The 23,790-nt window shown below is 37.5% G+C and overlaps 1 protein-coding gene across 3 annotated transcripts in view; it reads right to left on the bottom strand.

The window, feature by feature from the left end:
* Positions 1–23,790, bottom strand: part of COP1 (COP1 E3 ubiquitin ligase) — a 238,708-nt gene that overhangs the window by 185,762 nt on the left and 29,156 nt on the right. For 2 of the 3 annotated variants that reach the window (XM_046682583.1, XM_046682581.1), the window contains exons 2-5: positions 17,619–17,678; positions 10,019–10,116; positions 4,183–4,259; positions 3,397–3,516 (exon numbers count right to left, since the gene is read on the bottom strand). In XM_046682583.1, coding sequence (XP_046538539.1) covers positions 3,397–3,516; positions 4,183–4,259; positions 10,019–10,116; positions 17,619–17,678 — 355 coding nt within the window. The remainder of the gene's footprint in view (positions 1–3,396; positions 3,517–4,182; positions 4,260–10,018; positions 10,117–17,618; positions 17,679–23,790) is intronic. The other variant, XM_046682582.1, reaches the window with a different exon arrangement.

Consider the following 23,790-nt stretch of genomic DNA (forward strand, 5'->3'; position numbering starts at 1 on the left):
GTATTTCTTCAATCTAAGACAAAAAGCCAAAAAGCAAGCAAAAATTAATGTTGGCAAATCAAAAGGTGGGAAGAAAGTTAACAGTTCTCACCTTCGACATGTAAGCTTATCTATCTTCAGTATGGTACCCCCATGTTGAAGTGTGCCTGTTGTGCAATAGTCCAGAGAACCTCTTTTACCACCACCAGGGGGAAAAAATTCTAGCGTTCTAAGGTAGAAAACGGAGAATCATTTGCTGTGAGTTGTATAGGAAAGGATCAGAGATTCCAATTGCTTCTTAATCTGATTCTCAATCAATCAACATGTTTTCAGCCCTTACTATATGAGGTACCTAACGCTCTCAATTCCAAGGCCTTTGTTCCACAATACAAACAGGATTGGTTCTTAGCTATTCCCCCACTGCTGGCTCAGTATTCAGCCTTCTCAGATCTCCTAATCTACTACTTTTCATCCATCTGCTTTATAGCTTACAAAATGTTGCTGCCATTGTCTCTTGTCCCATTCTTTTGCCTTCTTAAAATCTCTTCACTCTCATTTTCATAGCTTTATAGGAACAAGGTAACAGCATATGTTCAATCCATCAGAGAGAAGTTTCTTTATATCATTTATCACTATGTGAAAATATTTTCTTAATTGATTTAGTTTATCTCCTCATCCCATCCCCAACACACTCGCAAAGCAGAACCCTGTCTGTCTTTTCTACAGCCCTTAACATAATACCTAGCACATGGTAGATGCTAATAAAAAACTATGTTTAAAACCATAGGAGAGTCTTGGCAATGACTTCTGGGACATGACACCTAAAGCATAAGCAACAAAAGAAAAAATAAACAAGTCGGATTACATAAAACTAAAAAGCTCTGCACAGGAAAGGCAACCATCAACAAAATAAAAAGGCAGCCTACAGAATGGGAGAAAATATCAGATCATATATCTGATACGAAGTTAATATCCAAAAAAATATAAAGAATTCATATAACTCAATAGCAAAAAAGAAAAAAATTCAATTTAAAAATGGGCAAAGGACCTGTATAAACATTTTTCCAAAGAAGATATTCAGATGGCCAACAGGTACATGAAAAGGTGCTCAACATCACAAATCATTAGGGAAATGCATATTCAAACCATGAAATATCCCCTCACACCTGTTAGGATGGCTATTATCAAAACAACAAGAGATGATACATGCTTGTGAGGAGGTAGAGAAAAGGGAACCTTTGTGTACTCTTGGTGGGAATATAAACTGGTATAGCCACTACGGAAAACAATATGGAGGTTCCCCAAAAAATTAAAAATAGAACAATCATATGATCCAGCAATCTCATTTCCGGGTATATTTCCAAAGGAAAACAAATCACTATGTTGAGGAGATATCTGCATTCCCTTGTTCACTACAGCATTATTTACAATAGCTAAGACACGGAAACAATCTAAGTGTCCATCAATGCATGAATGCATAAATATGTGGCATATATACAATGGAATACTATTCAGACACAAAAAAGAAGGAAATCTTGCCATTTGCAACAATATGGATGGACCTTGAGGGCATTATGCTAAGTGAAATAAGTCAGACAAAGAAAGAAAAGTGCTGTATGATCTCACCTATATAGGGAATCTTAAAAAATAACCAAAAAAAAACAAACTCAGGAGCCAGCCCTACGGCCGAGTGGTTAGGTTCGTGCACTCCGCTTTGGCGGCATGGGGTTTCACCAGTTCGGATCCTGGGCGCTGACATGGCACTGCTCATCAGGCCATGCTGAGGCAGCATCCCACACAGCACAACTAGAAGGACGCAAAACTAAAAATATACAACTATGTACTGGGGGGCTTCGGGGAGAAAAAGGAGAAATAAAACTTTAAAAAAGAAACCAAACTCATAGACAAGAGATCAGATTTGTGGATACCAAAAGCAGGGGGTGAGGGAATTGGATGAAGGTGGTCAAAAGGTACAAACTTCCAATTATAAATAAGTACTGAGGATGTAATGTACAATACGATGACTACAGTTAACACTATGGATGATATATTTAAAAGCTGCTAACAAATCCTAAAAGTTCTCGTGACAAGGAAAAAAACATATTTTTTCTTTTTCGTTTTATATCTATATGAGATAACGGATGTTAACTAAACTTGTTGCAGTAATCATTTCCCAATATATGAATGTCAAGTCATTATCCTGTACACCTTGACATATGCTGTATGTCAATTACATCTCAACAAAACTGAAAGAAAAAATAAAAGATAACCCCCCCCAAAAAAAAACAAAGGAGAATTTCCCTCAACTCTGCCCCCCAAAAAGACACAGCATGGGAGACTCATTTTGGTCAGCTCACCCTCAGCTACTCCTTTCTCCTTCTAAACGATTCCCATTCTATTAGGTGAGATCCAGATGCAAGCTATGTTAACCAAAATCTAGCCACAGAATTTGTTAAACTAAATTTGAAAAGAAAAACTCCTTTTCTTCTTTTATCAAAAAACATAAAAATAAATGAGGAAGTGCAAATAAGCACATTATCCACCATGTGATAAAAATCTGCAAAAAGAAAACCAGACCTGTCCTAAAGAAATTGATACAAGAAGCACAAAAGAAAGACTCCCAACAACATTCAAGTGCCTGATCTCATTTCCTTATAGTCTCCAGAGAAGCCATGGTTCCAATCTTCCCAACAGCTGGTTGTTAAGCTCTTCCTTTTTATGAGTGTGAGCTACTCACTCCCTTCTCCTGTCAATAAATTCTACCTTTTTGTTTAGTTAGGTCAGGGTAGGTATTTGCTTATGCTAAGGTGTGTGCTGCTTATAATGAATCATATTCAATTCTTGACTAATACATGCAAATTTACATTTTGCATTTTTACATTTATTTACATGGAATAAATGCAGATTCACATTTCATCACATGAAAAAGGATATATTTAGTTCTAGTTCCCATCTTTCTAAATGCCCTTAGTTAAGCTATAGACTACTGCTGCTGCCAATGGACAGCTGCTGGAAGGATTTTATATAGATAACAATCATCTCTATTTTCTCCTCCAAACTTCATATGTGAAGAGGGAAGATTTGGCAAGGAAGATATTCATTAGAAGAAAAATGACCAATATAATTGCTTCCTATTAAAATGAAACTGTACTTTCTCATGATCTTTCTTAAGACTCAGCTTTTAATACAAACTGGCCACTGCAAGTAAGCTATATTATAATATAAGGAATTTATTCTTTCTTTTACTTGAAAAAGGGGAATCTGTTAGAAGTGATACCTTGCAGATGTTTCTTGCTGAATAAAACTGGATGGATTGAGCAGCACTACCCTATAATTTTTAAACATTTCTAGATATTTTCCAATGCAGCGAAGAGCAACACTTAAAACAAAATTTTTTAAAGTGCAGCAGCCACTTACTGCTTCCAGTTGTTTCTTCTTCTGCACTAGTAACTCCAACATGAGGTTGACATTGGCCAAATCAAGGTTATCTTGGTCAGTTCCCAACAAATCCTGAAGTATTTGCCACCTATGGCCATTCTAAAAAGGAAGAAAAGAAATCAACTTCCTAAAAAGATTGTTTTAGAAAGTCTAAACCAAATGTTTAACTATTTCCGAAAATGTTTATTACACAGATATCAATAATATACTATAATGTTGCAACCTACTCTTCCCAGCTAGTGGCTGCCCACTGCCTTCTAATTATAATTTGAACAACGTTTCTCCCTTAAATGAATTTAGATAACAGACATGAAAGACAAATGTCAAGTCAGCATCTCAGAAGGTATAATTCCCTTCAAAATAAATGCCTGGATTTATGAATTTATTATTATTATTTATTATAAATCAAGGTATTAATTTAAGCTCACTTGCTCAATAATTTGGGGCTAATCCTCTTAAATCCAGAATCTTTCAAGAGTTTCTCCAAATTACCACCCATGGTTTTATCCTGCCATATAATCCTTCAAATGTCATGTACTACAAGCCAACTCTGACTCAGTGTGATCCCAGCAGACCTTTCAGAAGATGATCACCAGAGTAAATTTTAGACAATGCAGTTAAGAAAGTTCTTTATTGAACAGAACAATCTTAAACAAATCTTTTTTTAAAAAATGAATAATATACTAAACTTTAATATCTAATAGTAAACCAATAAAAACAATAAATTGAAATTTATTAAGAATAGTAATAAGAGTTGAAACATACGGTGCTACTCACTGAGTGGTCCAATTTGAACCTCTTTTCCTCAAATCTTTGTTTCTGTTTGAGAATGAGCTCATTCACTGAAAAGAGAAACAAAACAAAAAGCACACATAATTTGAATTTTTGTTAAATGTATCATCTAACTGTTCTATATCGATGGATTCTATTTTAACTTTAAAAAGCCCAAAAATTAAAAGATGCTAAGCAGAAAATGCTAGGTTTTTCTTTTATTTCAAATTAGAAACAATTCTGCCACAGTTATTACCACTACAACTGCTATTATTACTACTACCATTACTACAGGAGGAAAGTTCTTCAGAATCTGTACTTTCTCTTACACGTCTCAATGACGACACTACTGGCACTTGGAGAGAGAGAATTCTTCACTGTGTAAGACTGTTCCATGCTTTACATGGTAACTGGTAGATTCTATGAGGTAGGCACTAAAGATTTTTATTTCTTCTTTTTGTTTGTGACTTTTCTATAAGTATCATGGCAGACACTGTCAGTTAGCTATTCAAAAACCATCCTACCCTTTTGTTTTAACAACAATATGATTTTTTTCATCCAAGTGTCAGATTGCCACATACTTTCAGAGAGGTTAGATCCCTCCCAAGTCCCACAGTATGATTCTCGACTAACCTAAGCCAATCTTGTCATTCATACCTTTGCCAGTGATTGACATGGGGTTTAAGTTTTTTTTTTTCTTTTGAGGAAGATCAGCCCTGAGCTAACATCTGCCGCCAATCCTCCTCTTTTTGCTGAGGAAGACTGGCCCTGAGCTCACATCCGTGCCCATCTTCCTCTACTTTATATATGGGACGCCTACCATAGCATGGCTTGCCAAGCAGTACCATGTCCGCACCCAGGACCCAAACTGGTGAACCCCGGGCCGCCGAAGCAGAACATGCGTACTTAACCGCTGCACCACGGGGCTAGCCCCTGTGACCTAGTTTTGATCAATGAGAGGTGTGCTGTCTTTCAGAAAGAAGAGGATAGGAGGAAAACAAGTTTCTTCTATGCCTTCAGTAACGGATGATATCTGGAAGTGAGTAGAGTCACTTTGCAAGCTTGAGGGTAGCTAGCCAAAGCACCAATGCATATCCTGAGGATGGAGGAACAGAAAGATGGAAAGAACTTGCTGAAGTTGTTCAGTATCACTGAACCAATGAATTAACTAGTTCTAGAAATTCTTTTTGTGTGAATCAATACAGTTTCCTTAATGTTTAAGCCACTTTTAATTGGATTTTTGTCTTTAATAGCCAAATGATACCAAAAAAAAAAAAAAAAACCTGATAAAGAAAAGGGAAACGAGCACTAGGGTAGGTAGGCACTTTAGTTTATAAACATTATGGTACGGATTATTCTCCCCACTTTAGACATGAAGGAACTTACTTGTGGTGACTTATAACACAAGACAGAGTTGGGACAAACCCAACTATTTAATATTTTCCACTATATATCACAATCCAACCATAAATATTTGCAAACAAACCAGAGAGGTACCATGCCCACACTAGGGATCTAAGCTTCAAAGACAAGACTCAAACTAAGAAAGGCTCAATCCAAGACTCAAGCAACTCAGAGTAGGAAGACAAATACATATGATACAGTAGTAACGTAACATGATAATCAGTAACATCACTGAAATAGATTTACAAGAAACACAAGACCTTTGTGTTGTTATCAAAATGTTAACGAGCAAGCTTCGCATAGAAGGTGACATTAGAATTGAACCATAACAGGCACACAGATTCACTAAACAGAAAGAGAAGCGGAAACTAATTCAGATGGGGGGGCGGGGGGGGGGGGGGGCGTTAAGTCATAAAACAGCAAGAGATAAGATGTTTTAAAATCAACCTGACTGAAATACAGGGTCAGTGATTTTGTTAATGATTAACAGGGGCTAAGAACTAGGGCTGGAAACAGAGCCTGATTCTGAAAAGCCTGGTATGTATCTCATAAGCAAAGTTATTACTATAATCTGGGAAAGATAAAGGAAAAGAGCTTGAAATAACATAGCGGGAATAAAGAGGAGTATGTGAATAAGAGTTTAATGTTTCAGTTACCGAATTAACTATTTACATAAAAATTGTCACAAATAATTGTAATACTTTATACATGTGTATACCACACTGCATTCTGAGAAATCTCATATACCACTGAATCTGAAAGATATTCCATATCCATAATTATAATTCTCTAGATCCTTATAACAGCCATAGTACTAAGAACAAACAATGCATTTTTACTGCTAAAGATTCCATTCTAGTAACTGTCTTTTTAAATGCAGGATAGTATAGTAAAAACACATACTCTTGAGTTAGACTGCTTAGGACCTAATCCCAATTCTGCCACTTACTGGCTGTATAACTTTATGCAAATTACTCAACTTCTCTGTGCCTTAGTTTCTTCGCCTGACGAAGGAGGATGACAACAAGAGTACTCAACTCATAGGGCTGAGAATTAAATGACTTAACATATGTCAAGCACATAAGACAATGCCTGGCAGTAGTAAGGATGTTACAAGCATTAGGTACTTTCTTTAAAACACAGATTTTAGACTCTGCATGCATGCTGTCCTTTACATTAAAGAGTAAGAGGGTCATTCCTTAGGGAGATTTTTATTTCAATTTACAAATATTATATAAAGAGAAAGCTAGAAAAGAGACTCCTAGAGAGAGACAGAGGCAGCTGGAGAGAGGTCTCATGCCATAAAGGGATAGGGAGAGCTAGAGAGCAAGCCTTGGCAGGAGTCAGGGAGAGAACTGCAGGGGGATGAGGGCGGTGGGATGCCGCCTCTGCATGGCCTGATGAGTGGTGATAGGTCTGCACCAAGGATTCAAACAGGTGAAACCCTAGGCCGCCAAAGCAGAGCACACGAACTTAGCCACTCGGCCCACAGGGTGGCCCCAAAAAGTTTTATTTTTAAATGCATTTTTTTTTAAAGATTTTATTTTTTTCCTTTTTCTCCCCAAAGCCTCCCAGTACACAGTTGTATATTCTTCGCTGTAGGTCCTTCTAGTTGTAGCATGTGGGACGCTGCCTCAGCATGGCTTGATGAGCACTGCCATGTCCATGCCCAGGATTCGAACCAATGAAACACTGGGCCGCCTGCAGTGGAGCACGCGAACTTAAACCACTTGGCCACGGGGCCAGCCCCTTTAAATGCATTTTATTTTATTTTATTTTTATTTTATTTTTATTGGTGAGGAAAATTTGCCCTGAGCTAAGATCCACTGCCAATCTTCCTCTCTTTTATTTGCTTGAGGAAGATTAGCCCTGAGCTAACAGCTGTGTCAATCTTCCTCTGTTTTGCACGTGGGATGCCTCCACTGTATGGCTGATGAGTGGAGTAGGTCCGCACCAAGATCTGAAGCCACAAACCAGGGCCATCAAAGCAGAGCACGCAGAACTTAAAGCACCAGACCATGGGGCCAGACTCTACAAGTTTTATTTTTAAATAACCATATTTACAATACTCCTTCTTATAAGCAAAAATTCTGGATGCTAATTTAAAATGTGGCATCAATGTATGAGGAAGTACATCATTTTTCAGAATTTTTATACGGGTAACCCAAGCAAAAAGATTTGAAGACCACTGCTATAGAAAATGTGTAGCCCAGTCCTCTACCCATGACTCAGATAAATGTACAGCATTAAAAGTGAAGGATGCTGGGGCAGGCCCCCTGGCCAAGTGGTTAAGTTTACATGTTCCACTTCAGTTGCCCAGGGTTTCGTCGGTTTGGATCCTGGGTGTGGACCTAGCACCACTCATCAGGCCATGCTGAGGTGGCGTCCCACATAGCACAACTAGAAGCACCTGCAACTAGAATATACAACTATGTACTGGGGGGTTTTGGGGAGAAGAAGGGAAAAAAATAAGATTGGCAACAGATTTTAGCTCAGGTACCAATCTATTAAAAAGAAAGAAAGAAAGAGATCCCAGTGGCATCCTGAGTGCACTGGAGACATAATCCCTATCTTCCTACTGTGGAAACCTAGGATTTGACCATCATTGTACAAAGGCAAAGACTGGAATGTGTGACAGGCAGAAAAACAAAAATAGATACATCAGGATGAAATGTTATTTCCATGGGCTGACATATATAATCATATCGGAAGCTGCACTATAATTAAAAGGCTTCAAATAACGGCATAAAATACTTACACTCCAATTACTCAAAACATTAATCTTTATCCATGAAAAGAGAAGGTTAAAGACGAGATCACCAAAAAGATAATTTCTAGCTTAGAAAATTAGTAATTGTGGCTTCCTTATTCACTAGATATATATATTTCAGAATATATAATATATGAAATCACTTTCCAACTTAAATAGTACTATATTTTTAAATTCCTTCCACACTAGTTATAGTGCTCTCCCTCTCTCACTAATTAGAAATTCATATAGTAGAATTTCTAACTTATGGACTCATTAAGGAATATCACCTGAAAAATTTAGTAAATACCAAAATCTTCAAAACATTAGGTTCCTTTCTGTATTTAACTATTCCAAAAGAAGAAGCAGTTTTCCAAAGTTACGACAACTGACAGAAAAATAATTCCAGAGGCCACACAGCAGCATCAGTGAATCCAGGTTTGCAAGTTCAGGTACAAACACTGACAAAGGATTCTGCTTTGCAGGGCTTTGGCTTCCCTTTTACCTAACCCAGCCCATGAAGTCCAGTCCTGCAGAGTAGCGTATCACTCAATATTTCTTCTTTTCCTAAGTTCCCTCTCCAAGATGGCCATAAAACTTTATCTACCTAGAAGAACTTGGTATTCCAATAGAAAATCTTCAAAATATTTCCTTCAGAGTTCCTTTCTGCTAGGCAATCTGATTTCCCTTCATGAAAAGATACTGGATTGAAGTGAAGAGTGAAAGAGGTAAAAGGATCGTAGCTAATGTAATTTTAGAGCAGAGGTAAAAAGGAAAGCTGAAAAGTTTCAAATTCATGATTTATTATAAACCACCATTTGAGCTAAGCAAAATCAAATTGCAAGAGAAGCACTGGCAGGTCAGATCTAATATACAAATAGACATCACACCCTAACTCTGAGTATGTTATTCTTTAGAATGAGGAATTAACTTTTTTGATATACATATTCAACACTGCCCTACTTCACACCTACCCCCATATCTGAAAATTAATCTTTGGAAAATTAATCTTCATTCCTAAAAAATCAGACTAAAAATTTCCCACAGTATCTTAGGCTTTTCAACTTGTAGAACTTTTAGATACTCACAATTGGTCTCTGACTACATATTACTTCCAATCATTACCTTAAAGATTCCCCATTTGCGTGTCTCTTCTCCAGTTACCAATCCTCTCTGAATAGTTCTATAGCCATGTCTTCCTTACCTAGTTCTAACATTTCAATAGCATCCCTAGGTCACAGACTCTCCTTCCCCTTTCCAGGAATCCTCATACCCAAGGTTTTTCCCCCCTTCTCCCTCTCCATTAACTCTTTCCTCCATTGCTTCTCACTTCTGACCCAGAGGCAGAAACAGCAGGAATGTACAACACTGTATAAAGAAATATTCTAGACCTCTAGCACTCTCCTTCGGCCTCACATTCTGTCCAGCCATCTGTGTAAGAATCTAAGAGTTGTGTCGTCAACTTTTTTTATGCACCTTAAAAATAATGATATGATACTAACAACATAAGGTATGAGATCTATGTCACCACCCAAGGACGATTAAGGAAAGCACCCTGGTGGGGAGGAGAAAGAGACTTGCTTACCGCAAAGCTATGTTTTCTGAAAAAATTAGTGACAGCATACACTTTTGGGGATAGAATATTTAAAAAAATTAAAAATCATTCCAAAGACTCACCCAAGAAATTAGGATACAGATGGTCAATATTATCCACAACATAGTTACACTTGGGACATCTATTATTATCCTCCAAACTCTGATGAATACACTTGTAGCTATCAGCAGAGAAAAAAATAAAATAAGTTTGATTAAATCAGTGAAAGATTAATAAGCTGGTCACAAAATAATGCCTATTAGTCTTCTATTCTTCATTTTAAACATAAGTAATCTAACAATTATCAAATTTATTTTAGCTTAATATTTTTACATCATAAAGAAGATACAACGGGCATTTATTAGATAATAGTATACAAAAGTTACTTAAAAATAAACTTGAACAGCAAGTCTACTCAATACAAAATTTTTAGGGGCTGGCCCCGTGGCCGAGTGGTTAAGTTCACAGGCTCTGCTTCGTGGGCCCAGGGTTTCACCGGTTCAAATCCTGGGTGTGGACATGGCACCACTCATCAAGCCATGCTGAGGCGGCATCCCACATGACGCAACTAGAAGGACCCACAACTGAAAATACACAACTATGTACCAGGCAGCTTTGGGGAGAAAAAGGAAAAAATTTTTTAAAAATCTAAAAAGTTAATTAATTAAAATTTTTTTGAAAGTACTTTTAAGTTTATGCAATTAAAATAGTATATAATAGCACCAAGAAAAGTAAATGCCTATGATTTAGTTAAGCAAACAGACTATTCTTGTTCTTGGAGTGTTGATATCCTTAACAGAAAAAAAGAGCTTATTCAAATAAAAAAAGAAACTAAGAGAAAAACAGAAAAATTAACAGGACAAAAATTAGTCAATAAGCATGAGAAAATCATCACTTTCACTAAGAGGAAAAATTGACTTAAAACTATATACTAGTTTTTACCAATCAGAATAGAAAAAGGAAAGAAAACACTGTCAGAGTTAAGGAGTATATATGTGAATATGAACAATCTTATGCACTGCTGCAGGAAACGTTAACTGCCACAACTTTTCTAGAAGGCAAGTTAAACAGAAAACCTTAAGTCTGTGCATCCCCTTTTACACAGTGATTTTAATTCTAGAAATTTAACCTAAGGAAATAAGCAGAGATACATATGTAGAAAGGTGTTCAATTCAATGTTATCTATAAATACAATATAAATTAGAAGCAACCAAAACACTAGGAAATTGACTAAATAAACATCAATCCAATGCAATGTAAACAGCCAAAAAAAATCATATTACAACATCACTATCTGTCATAAAAAATAATGTAATAACTATTAATAGCTATAGCTGGAGAAATACGATGGCAAGAAATTTTTCTTATATATTTCTGTAATGTTTGACTTTTTCCAATTGTGTCTTACAATAAAAAACTTTTTAAACATTGTTCAACTAAACCACAGACAAATATCAAATTGACATTACGAAAAAAATCACTATATCACTATTACTGAATAAAAATGACAATCTCTAACACAGTGGATACAGTATAATGCCATTTCTGCCTTAAAAAGTTATGTATGTGTACATTTAAAATAAAACAAAAAAGATATTCACCATAATATTAACAGTATATGTCTTTAAGTCACATAATTATGGGAAACTATTTTTTTGTAGATGTCTGTTAAGTTTCTATAGTAAACATGTATTACCCCCAACAATCAGAAAAAGAATTATTTCTAAGAAATTACAAGGGGGATTTATAAAGATGATTTCTAAAAAGATGGCACCTCTTTCATTCTGTATCCAAATTATAACAAATTTACTTTGCTTTATAAACTGAAGCTGATTTTTATATCTTCCCACTTCCCTCCACCTTATCAAAACAAAACCTAAGTCCACCAAGTTTCTCTGTTCTGGTTACCAACTACTATCTCATCTCACATTTGTCACTTTTTAAGATAAGCAAAAAGGAGGACATTATAGAGAATCAATGTAGCACTGGTCTTTAGCATAGCATAGTGGCCTAAAGATCAGAGTAAATGCCTGGCACATAATACTCAAATATATATTGAACAAATGACTTGCACAGTGTTCCAGAAACAGTATCATCACCTCTTGCAACTACAACAATGCTAGGATCACGATATTACCAGAAGACAGGCTCCATATCTGACAGGAAATTTCCTACATGAAAATTTCAATGGAGGAAATAACAGACTAAATGCTTTTGTTTTCATTTTTATTGCAAGGGAGAAGCATAAAGTAGATATGCAAATACAATAGATTAAGAGCCCAAACATGGAAACATTTATAGTCTGCTTACAAAAAAAGGAAATGAGTTAATACCAGAAAATATTCCCACATGACAAGATTTAACCCTTAAAAAAATCTGCAAGTTCAACTAAAGCAAGTCATGAAGGAGAGAATTTGGAAAGGTTATTAAAGATGGGAGACAGGTTGACATATAAACAGAAGAAGGACATTTCAAATTTTAGCAACTGACTTTGTAAAGAAATGGTAGTTGGAAAATGAGCAAATAATATGACAATAAGAACAAGCTAAGTTGTTCAGCCAGAGAAAAAGTTGGTCAATATAAGAAGTTATCGCAGAATCTAGTAGGACATCATCCTCTCCTTTCTTCAGCATCCTAATCATATCCTTTGTCAGTAGGCTTACTTCCACATCATCCTTTCCTAGCAGAAAAATTACTCTGGGACGTAGCCAAAAGGAACTGCCCTCAGGAAGAAAAGTTCGAGTGACTTTCTGCAATGCACTTGATAATATCCATCAATCTATACTATAAAATTAAAACGTATCAAATTACACTCTACTGAGTAAAACTAAAGTGACAACAAGATGCATCAAGTTTACCTTAAAGCATCTACTACCTCACTACCACCCCAGGGTGGACCTGCCCCAGTTTGAGAAATAGCAACTCTCGTATTTTGTACTTTTCTGTACACATGTCTGTCAGCCCCTCTTCTACTTGCTCACTAAAAGCAGAGATTTATTTGTTTTACTCATCTCTGTACCCTCAATGTCCAACACAATATTCTGCTAAAGTGTTCGAACTCAATAAATGCTGAATGCGTGAAAAAAACAGATATAAGCAAAAAAGAAACATACTTCTGCTGCCCTCTGGGTCATATAAAATGCTATTGGAAAATCTTGACATTCCTTACCGCATTAACTCTTCTCATTCATCTAATCTACGTGACCAACACCAGCCCAGACACCATGCTTTGGATTCCAAAAGAAGGATAAGCGCCTACACTAGTGACCAAAATAGGAGGGCATAAAGAGCTAAGAGGGATATATATCTTGGGTCCACTTGAGAAGTTTTCAAAAGCTAATCACACTGCAAATCTTAAAAAAATTATTCAGTACCAGAGTGTGCTGACATAAACGTGTGCCTGTGTCCTCTACTAAGTGTATATCTATAAGAAAATATGAACATTTCTCTACAGATGTATACGGCTGCTCTGTTTCTTCTATTAAGTATATACTTGCCTACAAAACAGAAATATCTTCTTCTCTCTGTGCAAACAGGGATGAGTATATATAGACAGAAAACTGTAAATAACCAGAAAATTCTCAAAAAAAGAAGGGATCATAATAAGAACAGCAAGGACAAATCAATACCAGTGGTCACATATAATAACCAGCTATAAAGACTAATAGCAAAGTGCAAGATGATGGATTTAGCCAAAAGTCCCAAAAAGCAAGCTGACACCCAGGCTGATATGCTGGGTGTCACATATGCTCACAGATATGCTGGGAGACGACAATGCTGAGGGACCCTGTTAATTAGAATTAATTTATAATTAAAGCTAAATAGTAAATCAGGGCTTGGTAAACATGAGGTCTGAGAAGCAAGGAGCTGGGGACAAGCTGGAGGCAGTAAAGGGGCAAAAAGAAAAGAGCAAACCTTCTCTCTATATGATACAGAAGCTAGATTTTTTGCTATCTCATTAAGTTTCAGTTAGACTACAGCCAATAGCAGGCTGACTGCCAAATGGGAATGAATAAAGTAAAAGAAGTTCCTGCTATATTGTCTCCAACTTGTTATCAGAAAAGACTCACCATTTATAAGTGGGACAAAGGATAAACAGTTGATGTGGTCCAATTTGATTGTGTTGATAATTTGGATGGAGCTTCGAAGTGGTATACTGTTTGGCTCCAGATTATCAGCCAGGGTACAAATTAGCAAAGAGTTGATTCAACAGGCTATTGTTAATGAATGAAATTCCAGAGGCTTCACATGTTAGGATAGGGTAAATAATTATGAGCTTTTGCTTTAAATAAAAGTGCAAAAATGCTTTCTCAGTTTCGCAAGCCTGACAATGGGACTGCCAGCCTCCAGGTTTATTAGCTCCTGCGAACATTATAGTCCCTATCCTACCAAAATCTGCTCTCTGGTAGGTATTTGAAAACAAATTCACCTCGGGTGTAACATGATAACATGAATTCTAACAACGATCTAAGCTTAAACTATTTTTATTTGAAGAAAAAAAAGTATTTAAGAAATCAATGTGGCTTTCCAACAATGACCTGAAGACATATCATTAAGATTATAGGACTCACTGAAAAGGCCAGGCCTGTCTAGTTATAAAGCCAATCAGTAATTTATCACACTTCATAACATAGACTCTTCAGTGCCTTTTTTAAATGCCACAGTGAATATATGTTAGAATATATAAGTTAGAGGCAGTTAGGAAAAATTAAAACCTCACTTTATAATGTTTCACATTTCAACACCTCTGAATCTGTGAAAGAAAAGGAGATGAAGCAGCAGGAAGAGGATGGGAGGACAGGGTAAAGTGCAGCAGCAGAAGAGAGAGGTTGAGTGACCAGACAAGGTAAAGTTTTAGAACCAGAACTAGAATTCTAGTCTACCAACTTCAAGAGCTTGCTCTTTTAGCTCTGTATCTATATCGTAGTTCTCAAATGAGGGCAATTTTGTCCCCTAAGGGATATCTGGCAATACCTGGAGAAATTTTTGGTTGTCACAATTGGGAGGAGAGGAGTTGCTCCTGGGTAGAGGCAAGAGAAACTGCTAAACAATCTACAACATCCAGGATAGTCACCTACAACAAAGAATTATGTGGTCTAATATGTCAATACCACCAAGGTTGAGAAACCCTACTCTACATCGCTCAATTTTTCAGAGTGATCAAAATCCAAAGTGTCTAAGAGAAGTACATGGTTTCCTAAGGAATGCTAAGGTGCTGGATCAATTAAGGACCAAAGAGAACACTACTGCTAAACAATCAGCCTGAAAACAACAAGAGCATGCACGCAACAGCCTAAAACAAAGACCCACATGACCGAAGTTTCAGTAGCAATACACAGCAGAAAGTGATTCATGAACCGTAATAATCTCAATGCAATGATATACCAGACAAGATGGCCTTTTTTAAAACACCAGCAGAAAGATTCTAAAGGAATACACAATCATTCCTCACCAGTAAGAACCTTTGAGGAGGTGGACAAGAAAGGCTAAGGGAAGGAAGACATTTACATTTCACACTACGTCTTTCTGTTACAATAAAAGTTGCTTTTGCAGCCAAGAGTATACATACTGCTCTTACCACTTTAATAACTTTTATTTTAATAAAGAACATAGATGATGCAAGCTAAGAAAGCTATTTTTAATCTAAACTTCTTTTTTAAATGACTAGCAGATTGGATATACCTATCAATGAAGCATCACGCTCCAAATCAAACTAAAGTACTTACAGACTGCTGATTAACACCTAGTACTCTTCCTAATTAATGGATATCAACCTACTAGACAGCATCTTCAACTATTCAACTTCTGTATAAAATTATGGGTCTTACTCCAACAAGAATCAGAATATAAGGACTATTAGAACACAATAGAAATACTAAGATTAAAATAATATACCAACAATAATTTATGAAGATGATTGATTGCAAGCAGAATATACCATCTCAATCAAAAAATAAGTAAATGAACAAACAAAAAGAATTAAACATACACAGATTACTTACTCATTAGGATGGCTACTATTAAAAATAAAACAGAAAATAAGTGTTGGCAAGGATGTAGAAAAATAAGAACCCTCGTGCACTGTTGGTGGGAATGTAAGATAGTAACTGCAGCCATGGAAAACAGTATGGAGGTTCCTCAAAAAATTAAACAGAGAATTACCACTTGATCCAGCAATTCTGCTTCTGGATATACAGCCAAAAGAACTGAAAACGGGGCCAGCCTGGTGGCGCAGTGCTTAAGTGTGCACGTTCCGCTTCAGCGGCCCGGGATTCCCCGGTTTGGATCCCGGCTGCGGACATGGCACCGTTTGCATGCCATGCTGTGGCAAGCATCCCACATATAAAGTAGAGGAAGATGGGCACGGATGTTAGCTCAGGGCCAGTCTTCCTCAGCAAAAAAGAGGAGGATTGGCAGCAGATGTTAGCTCAGGGCTAATCTTCCTCAAAAAACAAAAGAACTGAAAGCAAGGTCTCAAGAAGATTTATTTATATACCAATGTTCAAAGCAGCACCATTAACAATAGTTAAGAGGTAAAAGCAACACAAGTGTCCATCAACCAATGAATGGACAAAATACATACACGCAAGGGAATATTATTTAGCCTTAAAAAGGAAAGAAAATGTTTTTTAAGATTTTATTTTTCCTTCTTCTCCCCAGAGCCCCCCCCAGTACATAGTTGTATATATTTTTAGTTGTAGGTCCTTCTGGTTGTGCTATGTGGGACACCGCCTCAGCATGGCCTGATGAGCGGTGCCATGTCAGCGCCCAGGATCCGAACCTGTGAAACCCTGGGCTGCTGAAGCGGAGCCACGCGAACTTAACCACTCTGCCATGGGGCCGGCCCCAGGAAAGAGATTTTGACACATGCTACAACGTGGATAAATCTGGAGGACATTATGTTAAGTGAAATAAGCCAGTCACAAAATGACGTACACCATTTGATTCCACCTATATGAGGTTATCCAGAGTAGTCAAATTCACAGAAACACAAAGTAGAATGATGACTGACTTCGGGGAGGAGAAAATGGGGAGCTGTTGTCTAATGGATATAGAGTTTCAGTTTTGTAAAATGAAAAAGTTCTGGAGATTGATTGCACAACAATGTGAACATACTTAACACTACCTAAATTAAAAATGGTTAAGATGGTAAAAATGGTTAAGATGGTAAATTTTACGTTATGTGTATTTTACCACAACTAAAACACCTTTATAATATACAGATTAATGTGACATATAACTGAGAAAGTGTTAAAGAAGAGAACACACAATCTTTAATCCTCTATATCCTTTCCCAATGACTTTCTAGCCTGCTTTACTGGGCCTCACATCTAGCCCCACAAGTGCGTTAACAGTGCTTCGCAGGGACTACGTGCTTTGTCCTGATGACCCAGCAACCACTCAATTTTCTAAAACAGCAGTCAAAGCTCTTTAACAATTAACAAACGCGAAAATTTTAAAATCCATCTGTAAAGCCAATGGTAAATCTAAGTATTTCACAGAAATTATGCACCAACCATGTGCTAACTGCCTTGAGCTGCTGAACCTGTAAGGATATGTCAAAGAAATAATATGATTAAAAGATGACCAAAATTACTTAAAAAACTAACTTCTTACAGGCTCCATTTACACACAAGTTAAAAACTGCCAAAAGACAATTTCGCTAAAACAAAATCATCTTACCAAAAGCTGTGGCCACATTTCGTCATGTATGCTTCCTCAATCATATCAAAGCAGATAGGGCTAAAAAGAAAATAGAAAAAAATTGATACATTTTTTTTAAGTGAAGTAATTACAAACTGAAAAAGGCCAATAACACCACCAACAAAATTATGTTTCAATACATAGCTAAGTCTTCAAACATTCTATCAATGAGAGATGAAATTTCTATTGAGCTGAATGAACATTAGAGGATTGCTGGTAAAATGCCAATCTGTTCAAGATGTAAGGCCCATCAAGCTCTAAGATGAATTAAATGGATAAGTTAAAATGGCCCTAATACTTTAACTCACTCATAATTTTTTTTTTGAGGAAGATTAGCCCTGAGCTAACTGCAGCCAATCCTCCTCTTTTTGCTGAGGAAGACTGGCCCTGAGTTAACATCCATGCCCATCTTCCCCCACTTTATATGTGAGACGCCTACCACAGCATGGCCTGCCAAGCGGTGCCATGTCTGCACCCAGGATCCGAACCAGGGAACCCTGGGCCGCCGAAGAGGAACGTGTACACTTAATTGCTGCGCCACTGGGCCGGCCCCATCACCCATAATTTTTAATAGTACAAGGCAATCAGGAGAGTCCCTAAGAAAGTTCTACCATCTTCTTCAACCATCCTTGCACTCAAAAGCACCTGCCCAGATCTGCTAATCTAAATGCTTTCTTTTATTTCCTATATCAAAGAAAATTAATTTCTTGTGTGATAAATTTACAATTCTAATTTCAATAGTTCTAGATAATGAAAATGGTAATAATAGCTAATACTTAAAATAGCACTAACAAATATTAACTCATTTAATCCTTTCAACAACAAAGTGTTGGTAGGTACCTATTACTAGACCCATTTTATAGTTGAGAAATTGAAGCACAAGAGGTATTAAAATTACATAGCTAGGAAATAACACAGCCAATTTTCAAACTCAGGTCCACATTCTTGTTTTTAAAAAATGAGTTTATCATGTTTTTGAGGAAGATTAGCCCTCAGCTAACATCTGCTGCCAATCCTTTTCGTTTTGCTGAGGAAAACTGGCCCTGAGCTGACATCTGTGCCCATCATCCTCTACGTTACATGTGAGACGCCTGTCACATGGCTTGATAAGCAGCGCACATGTCCGCGCCCGGGATCCGAACCAGTGAACCCAGGGCCACCAAAGCAGAGCACACGAACTTAACTGCTATGCCACCGGGCTGGCCCCTCAGGTCCATGCTCTTAACCACTACTCTACACTACTTCCAGATACTGTAAGTTAAATACCAAGTCATACCAACTATGACAGTTCTGGCCAACAAAATGTAGTGATCAATCTCTGAGAGGGCACTGTCTACCAGAAAAATGCAAAACCTCGTAAAAAGAGACTTCCCTTTATCTTTCCCTCTTCTTCCTTCCAAAAACTGAAGTCTCCAGAGCTACAACAGCCATCTTGTGACCATAAAGACAAAAACCATAAGCTAGGAAGATAGCTTTTGATGATGACATCCTTTGAGCAGTTGCATCAGCCATGGACTGCCTATCTCTGGACTTCACATTACATGAGGAAAATAAATCCTCACTTGCTTAAGTCAGTATTTACCAAGTTTTCTGTTACTGGCATACAAATCGAATCTTTACTGGTGATACACGACACAAACTGTAAATGAAAATTCACCCATCCTTCAAGAAAAACTTCCTGGGCATAAATACCATCTTAGAATGTGAGGTTATAAAAAAGCTATAAAATCTCAACGTTGCACAAGCTCAGCTTCACCACGTATAGTGTCTAGGCTTAGACTGTGTTGGTTTTGTTAGCCTTCACTCTGCTAGACTGAGAAGAGAAGTCTCCTAAACGTGGGGATTCAGTAATTTTTCTTCTGAAACAAAGTCCATCTTGCTCCTGCTTGATGGCGTTAAGGAGGAAGCTCTCAGGCTGCCTCCTGCATGTGAATGAGCTGTGCAAGCTCCTCTGTGGCTGAACGATGACGAAGAGCAGATCTGGGATGGACAGATTTTATTTCACAAGCACAGTTGGACACTGGGTGCCCAGGCAGATATCTTAAGGCTCAGAACCCTGAGTGGAGCAACATTTATTAGGCACTCCCCCTTTTTTAACACTCTATTTATCTAGAGCAGTTTTAGGGTTACAACAAAATTGAAAAGAAAGTACAGAGATTTCCCATATATCCCCTGCCCCGACACGTGCACAGCCTCCCCTATTATCAACATCACTCACCAGAATGGTACACTTTTTTTAACCAAGGATGAACCCACATTGACACATCATAATCACCCAAAGTCCGTAGTTTACCTCAGGGTTCACTCTTGGTGTTGTACGTTCTATGGGTTTGAAGAAATGTATAATGACGTACATCTATCTTTATAATATCATTCAGATTATTTTCACTACCCTAAGAATCCTATGTGCTCTGCCTATTCATCTCTCTCCCCTTATTCACAACCACTGATCTTTTCTGGTTTCCACAGTTTTGTCTTTTCCTAAAAGTCATATAGTTGGGCTCATATAATACATAAGCTTTTCAGATTAGCTTCTTCCACTTAGTAATATGCATTTAAGGTTCCTCCATGTCTTTTCATGGCTTGATAGCTCATTTGTTTTTAGTATTGAATTGTATTCCATTGTCTGGATGTACCACAGTTTATGTATCCACTTATCTACTAAAGGACAACTTGGGTGCTTCCAATATTTGTAAAGTGTGAACAAAGCTGATACGAACATCCATGTGCAGGTTTTTGTGTGGACATAAGTTTTCAACTCCTTTGGGTAAATACCAAGGAGTGCAATCATTGAATGGTATGGTAAGAGTAGGTTTAACTTTTACAGAAACCACTAAACGGTCTTCCAAAGTGGCTGTACCATTATTCATCCCAACCAACAAAAAGAGAGCTCCTGTTGCTCCACATCCTCCTTAGCATTTGGTGTTGTCAGTGATCTGGATTTTAGCCTTTCTAATAGGTATACAGTGATGTGCATTTCCCTGATGACATATGATATGCAGCATCTTATCACATGCACATTTGCTATCTGTATATTTTCTTTGGTAAGGTGTCTGTTGAGGTATTTTGTCCATTTTTTTAATTGGGTTGTTTTCTTATTGTTGAGTTTTAAGAGTTCTTGGTATGTTTTAGATAAAATTCCTTTATGAGATACACCTTTTGCAAATATTTTCTCCAAATCTGTGGCTTATCTTATTCTCTTGACAGTGTCTCATGAAGAGTAGAAATTTTTAATTTTAAAGAAGTTCTATTTATTGATCCTTTCAAATATCAGGCCAGCAGTGTTATATGTAAAAAGTCATTACCAAACTCAAGGTTATTTAGATTTCCCCTATGTTACCTTCTAGGAGTTTTATAGTTTTGCATTTTACATTTTGGTGTGTGATACATTTTGAGTAAATTTCTAAAAAGTCATTACCAAACTGAAGGTTATCTAGATTTTCCCTAAGTTATCTTCTAGGAGTGTGCATAGTTTTGCCTTTTACATTTAGGTATGTGATACACTTTGAGTTAATTTTGGTGAACGGTATAAGGTCTGTGTCTAGATTCATTTTGTTGCATGGGGGTGTCCAATTGTTCCAGCACCATTTGTTGAAAAGATTATCCTCTCTCCATCACTTTTGCTCCTTTGTCAAAGATCAGTTGACTATATCTATGTAGGTCTATTTCTGGGCTCTCTATTGTGTAATACTGATCTGTCTATTGTTTTGCCAATACCACACAATCTTAATTACTACATATATTATTTTGATTTAAAAAAACTCCTTGGACGAAACTCTGAAGTACCAATACTGATTAATTTCTGAAACTTAATTTTTACATGGACAACAGGAAACATCCAAATTGTCTTCCACAAAAAGTCTTCTGTTAACACACCAACCTTTTAAAGATTTTCTTTTTCTTTTTCTCCCCAAAGCCCCCCAGTACCGAGTTGTACTTCTTTAGTTGTAGGTCCCTCCAGTTGTGGCATGCAGGACACCACTCCAGCATGGCTCAATGAGCGGTGCCATGTCTGCGCCCAGGATCCGAACTGGTGAAACCCTGGGCCGCCGAAGCGGAGCACGCGAACCCAACCACTCAGCCACGGGACTGGCCCCAACACACCAACCTTTTAAACGCTACCTCAAATAAAGAATTTTTAAGATTTGGGGAAAGAGATCTTTCTGTTTCCAGAGTAAATATGTTTATCAGTTTAATAACAATACCGTCACATCTCTGTTTTACGCTGCATTAAATGAAGCTTAGAAGCAAGATGCAAAATGTCTAAACTGACTGATCTCTCAGTTCAGAGCCACCAATGACATTTTAGGGTTGACACTAGCACCCAGAATGAATCAACTGTGAATACTTATCAATAGTCTCTCAGAAAATTTCTTTAAACATTCATACATTCAACAAATCATATACTAGGTCCTGACTACACACAAGACACTGTTCTAGACACCAAGGACACAAAAGTGAATAAAACAAACAAAAACCCCTTCATGCTTCTAGAATCTAGTGAAAAGACAGACAATACAAGACAAGAAAGACATTATATAGTAAGGTTGGATAGTGATAAAGGAGAAGGGGAAAAAATTAAGCAGGGAAGGGAGATAAGAAGTGTTGGATTGGGTTAGACAGGGAAGTCAGAGAAGCCTCAATGAGAAGACAGTTGAGTAACTACTTCAAGGTAGTAGGGAAATGTTCTACACAGAAATCTGGGGGAACAGCAACTCAGCAGTAAGAGCAAGTACAAAGGTCCTGAGGTAGGAGTATATCTGCCATGTTCAAAGATTAGCAAGGTGGTCAATATAAAGGAGGATAAGCAAGTGGGAAAATAGTAGAAGACGAGGCCAGAGATATATTAAGGAGCCATATCAAAAAAACCCTTTAAAATCATGTTAAGGACTTTGACTTTTACAGTGAATAAAACAGGCACTCATTGAAGAATCTGGAACAGAGAAGTGACATGATTTCATAAAGTAGTGAACCAGATCATTCTACCTTATATGTTGAAAGGAGACTAAAAGAAGAAACTAAAAGGGAACAAAAAAAAAGGTAAAGATAGAAGCTATTATATAATAACCCAGGTGAGAAATGTTGTTGGATTAAATTAGGGTGGTAGCAGTTGGGTTGGTGATAAATCATCAGATTATAGATATGATTTGAAGGTACAGCTTTGGTTTGCTATGAATCAGATGTTGGTTATGAGACAAAAATGAATCAGGGATTTTGACTTCAAAAGTAGAACTGAAAGTAAGTTTATTTCAAATAGAGCTCTATCACTATTAGTTTCTCTTTAAAAAAGGGAAGACGGTCTCAAGATGGCAGTGTAAGCACAATCTGAACTCAACTCCTCCCATGGACATGAGAAGTTTACAACAATTCTTGGAACAATTACCCCTGGAAAGAGAAATGAAAACTGGCTAATAAAAACGCTGACAACAAAGGACAGTGCTGACTGAGGTGAAAGAGGCAAAAATTCCCTTCTGGAGAGAAAAAAGGCACCTTCAAGCCATGGTGCTTCACAGCCAGCTGGAAGCAATCTTAAGGTACACAGCCCTCTCTGGAGGAGTGGGGGACCTGAGCTGGGGAGCATTACCACAATAAGCAGCTTCTGGACTCAGCACAACAAAGAAGACTGTCATTATATCTGGCCTTGCTAGTTATTAACTACAACAGGGAATGCTCCCAGAAAACCTATCAGACATAAGGGGAAAGAAAAGCCTGCTCTTAAAGGGCCCACAAGCAAATTCAGCCATTTCAGAAAGTAACCTAAAATCACCAAAAAGAAAGACACACAGTCCTTTGGTAAACAGAGACTCACTTGACAGGCTTTCGGTGCATCTTGGTAAGAGGTGAGACCTCTCAAGGGACTGAGACATTGGCAGCAGCAATCATTCTGACCTAGTATGGGCTTGCTGACACAGATACTGGCAGATGCAATTGGAGTTCTTCCCCTGACCTGTCAGCCCAAGGGTCTACCCCACCTACTAGAGCACCGATTTAATCCAGTTCAGCTAGGGCTGGGAGCCCACCCTAGGGACTAGCCCCAACCAACTGCAAGCCAAGGGGCAACTTGTGTGCCCAAAGAGGTGGGGTACCTGGAACCTCTGCAGGGCAGAAGATTCTGTGGGGAAGGAGAGGGCCTGCATTGGTGGAGTGTGTG

The sequence above is a fragment of the Equus quagga genome, chromosome 13 (assembly GCF_021613505.1).
Source record: "Equus quagga isolate Etosha38 chromosome 13, UCLA_HA_Equagga_1.0, whole genome shotgun sequence".
In the NCBI taxonomy this organism is placed as follows: domain Eukaryota; kingdom Metazoa; phylum Chordata; class Mammalia; order Perissodactyla; family Equidae; genus Equus; species Equus quagga.